Source organism: Rhinopithecus bieti, unplaced genomic scaffold (assembly GCF_001698545.2).
Source record: "Rhinopithecus bieti isolate Rb0 unplaced genomic scaffold, ASM169854v2 scaffold_15368, whole genome shotgun sequence".
NCBI lineage: Eukaryota > Metazoa > Chordata > Mammalia > Primates > Cercopithecidae > Rhinopithecus > Rhinopithecus bieti.
In genome coordinates, this window is record NW_016808463.1 from 29,087 (window position 1) to 33,376 (window position 4,290).

Below are 4,290 nucleotides of genomic sequence, written 5' to 3' on the forward strand. Positions count from 1 at the left end.
TAAAATGTTTTGAGTGCAGGGGAAAAATAGGCAATGATGAAAAATAATTAAAAACATGTTTAAACACATGTAGAGAGTGAATAAAGAAAGTAAAAACAGAGATGGAAAGTAAAACTAGAGCATTTAGAAAATGGAAATTAGTATGTTCACTATTTAAGACCTATGCCCAGAGCAAAGCCTTCAGAAAACCTAGAGGCCAAGGTTCAAAGTTACCCACCTCAAGTAGCCTAGCAATAGTTGCAACATCCCAATGGCCCTGTCCTTTTCTTTACTGATGGCCATGGTGGTGCTCAGCTACAAATCCATCTGCTCTCTGGGCTGTGATCTGCCTCAGACCCACAGCCTGGGTCATAGGAGGGCCTTGATACTCCTGGCACAAATGGGAAGAATCTCTCCTTTCTCCTGTCTGAAGGACAGACATGACTTTGGATTCCCCCAGGAGGAGTTTGACGGCAACCAGTTCCAGAAGGCTCAAGCCATCTCTGTCCTCCATGAGCTGATCCAGCAGACCTTCAATCTCTTCAGCACAAAGGACTCATCTGCTGCTTGGGAACAGAATCTCCTAGAAAAATTTTCCACGGAACTTTACCAGCAACTGAATGACCTGGAAGCCTGTGTGATGCAGGAGGTTGGAGTGGAAGAGACTCCCTTGATGAATGAGGACCCCATCCTGGCTGTGAGGAAATACTTCCAAAGAATCACCCTCTATCTGATGGAGAAGAAATACAGCCGTTGTGCCTGGGAGGTTGTCAGAGCAGAAATCATGAGATCCCTCTCTTTTCAACAAACTTACGAGAAAGATTAAGGAGGAAGGAATGAAAGCTGGTTCAACATGGAAATGATCCATATTGACTAATACACCATTCCACACTTCCATGACTTCTGCCATTTCAAAGACTCATTTCTGCTATGACAACTACACGAGTTGAATCAAAATTTTCAAATGTTTTCAGGAGTTTAAGGAAACATCATGTTTACCTGTGCTACAGATGACCATGCTGATAGATCTATTTATCTATCTATTAAAATATTTATTTATTTATAAGATTTAAATTTTTTCCATATATTATTATGTATACTTTTACATTGTATTTGTTATATCAAAATATCTTCTTTATATGTAGTCAATATATTATTTTGCTTTTTTATTAATGTTTAGTATTAAAACTTCTTGTATTATTTGTTTATTCTTTAATAAAGAAATACCAAGCCCAAATGTGCAATCTCATTAAAGAATGGGTGGTACAATTCATTTACCCATCATCATTATATCCAAATTGTAAGTAAAATTGACTTTCTCTAAGCCAAGTTTTATATTGCCTTTAGGATATCTAGGTGAACATAACAAACATAGTTTTCGCTTTCTTGTGTCTTTTATTTTGTAAGGAAAATAATAACTCTACTTTCTAATACCTGGTACCTTAAATGCTATAGTGAGAAGAAATAAAACAAATGAAATTCAGTAAAACTGAAGGAAGGCATATCAAAAAAATTTTTTTAAAGTAGTAGATATCCTCTATATTAGAGAAATAGACATCTAAGTGCAAGTGTCCATTGGCAACCTGATATTTTGTCTGCAATTTAGAAGCAATACTATGAAGTGAAAACCTGGAAACAGAAGTTGTCACATAGGTTGAATAGAATGACAAAAGACTTAAAATTTATTCCTGCAAACTTCAACTTTAAAGGGAGAGAAGAACCAGGAAAGATTTGGAATGGCCATGCATTGGGACAAGACAGAATGTTAAGAGCATATTTAAAAGACTGAAACTGCTTAGAAGAATCAATGCATTCATGCAAAATGTGGATCGAAAGTGTCCACTACATCTGGAAAATAGTTGGCATTGTCACTCATAGAGCTAGTTGGGTGGAGTTAATCATAGTGGAGTAAGCTGGAAGAGTGAATCAGAGAAGAGAAATCAGTGACAATACATATAGAAAATGATCTTGAAAACTTTGTTTTCAGAATTGGAGGAGAGAAATAGAGTGGGACTTTGAAAAGAATGTAGATTTTTTTCTCTGAATAATTTTACTTTAAAAAATTTATTTGTCTCTGGATAGATTTTGTGAGTTTGATGGACTGCCAAACCACTTTAATATGTTTAATATTTTGATTTGAAATTATGACATTTTAATTAATTACAATATTTTATCATTGTTTTCTTCATTATTTTGATTAATACTATGTTAAATGTCATTAAACTGCTCTGTCGATTGAAACCATTCACTACAGTGGGAACACAGATCAATGCTGACCTTATGAGAACTGGACAAGTGGAAGTAATAAGCAGAAACTGGATCCAAAAGGATCAGTTGAAATTAAAGAGCAAACGCAAAACATCCTCTCATAACTTTCCATTTCAATGAAAAAAGCAAAATTAGTAATCATGAGACGTTGAGGACAAGGGATTCTCTCATCAGAAGCTTGAAAAGGGATATCAAGAAAGGAAACAAACATTTACTTTATTTACTTACATAGTTCCAGAAAATTGCATAATATGGCATAGAAACATGCCATTTTAAGAGAGAAAAGTGCTTCAACCCGCGCCGGCAGCGGCTGCAGTTCCTGCGAGCGGGGAGCGCGGGACCTGCTGACACGCTGACGCCGCCTTGCGCGGCCCGGGGCCCGCAGCGGCCGGAGCGGCCCGGGTCCTGTCCCCGGCCCGGCTCTCCCGGGATCAGCGCAGGCGGGCAGAGCGCGGCGCGGTACGGCGGAGCCGGGATGGTCTCCGGCGGGCGTGCGAGGTCTGGTGATAAACTCAGGACACCGATTCAGGTTGTGCGGAAAGCAGAGGGATAGAGGTGGCAAGGTCAAAATGGACCCAGACCGAGGGAGAGCAGCTGAGGGGCCCTTGTGAGGCAGTGTTGGCAAGCAGGCTTTGAAGTTCCCTGAGGCCGCCATTCCATGCCATGTCAGGTGGCTGGGTTTTGACCCGAAGACCTTGTTAAACAAAGGGGCCAATGCACCAGAAAGAGGAAGACAGAAGGTCTCGACGCTGGTTAAGAAGTACGGCCCAAGCAGTGGACCTGATTGCCAAGACTGAATTGGCCCGGCTGGGGAACAAGCCATCGTGAACGTGGTCAATCACCTCAACTGAGTGCAAGAAGCTTGCTGGGCGAGGGAGGGGACGATATCTGCGAGGCCCCACAAGCGTGCTGGGCACCGTGGGCCCGGATCGCCAATATGTTTGCAGGAGACAGCAATGCTGTGAAGAGGAAGTCACTGGAACTCCACCATCAAAGGAAGGTGGACACAGGGAGGCTTCCTGAGTGAGTCAAGACTGCCAAGCCCGGGTAATTGTGCTGGAGGCTCGGAGGACAAAGACGGGCTTCCCTCCGAGTGCCCCAAAGCCCACGGAAGCCAGGGAAGTTTCTGACACTTCCCTCTGTCCCTCTACATTGAAAGGAGGAGGAAGCAGGAGGAGAAAACGCCACCACAACCCCATGCGCAGCCACCACTTTCAAGGAGCAGGAGCCATCCTAAGTCTGCGGAGCATGGAAACACCCAGGAGCCCTTGAGGGAATTTCTGACAGTGTGAGGACCAGGAGGCTCCTGACGGGAAAATGAGTCTGCCCTCAAAGTGGGTGGTGAAGGCAGCAACACCTTCTCCTGCCGTGGGTTCTGCTCTCTGAAGCCCTGGACTTGACGAGTCGGGACCCCGAACCTGTTGGTGTGACCTGAAGTAATTGACTCCCTGAGGAGCCATCTGCAGAGGCAGTATCAACAACGCCTAGTGCAGTGAGGTCACAGCCGCAGCAGTCCTGCACCCCGCCAGCCTGCTGCCCGGTGCCAGGTGACCGAGTAACACCTGGATGGACACCTCTCAGATCCTGGCCGGGAAGCAGCCCGAGGAGCTGATCCCAATTTCCCCGCCTGAAGTTGGGGGCTCTGGCGTTGGCAATGCCGCCCTGGTGCTCAAGGCGGCAGAAGGAAGAGTTCGTGTGCCCTGTCCCCGCCCCCCCTGTCACTGAGAATAGCCCAGTCTGTCCTTCCTGGTTTGTAAGTAGCCTTCACGCCAAGCGACACTGTTAAGGACCTGCTTTCGCCTCCAGTTTATGAACCTTCTGGACAACAGCGACAATTGGAGATGGAGATCCCCTCGTCTGATCACCCCAGTGTGTAGCAGAAGGTGGTGGTCCACCCCTGCCCGGGACACCACCTAACACCCTGCACCAGAAACATGCTGCGTTTGTGACCCCAGATCAGAAGTATCCATGACACACTCCCCACCCCCCAAACCCCCCAACAAAAAACCCCCCCCCCCGGTTCAAGAATTGCCCTTGGAAGTA

At 45.3% G+C, this 4,290-nt stretch overlaps 1 protein-coding gene across 1 annotated transcript; it reads left to right on the forward strand.

Annotated features, from left to right (window-relative positions):
• The first annotated feature begins 250 nt into the window (after positions 1–250).
• LOC108538560 (interferon alpha-4-like) lies at positions 251–805 on the forward strand. Its single transcript, XM_017886724.1, has one exon. The coding sequence runs from the start codon at positions 251–253 to the stop codon at positions 803–805; it is 555 nt and encodes a 184-aa protein (XP_017742213.1).
• Positions 806–4,290: the final 3,485 nt, after the last annotated feature.

What these genes read in the sequence shown, in the direction of transcription:
- LOC108538560 (XM_017886724.1), top strand. Translation starts at nt 251, where the DNA reads ATGGCCCTGTCCTTTTCTTTACTGATGGCCATGGTGGTGCTCAGCTAC.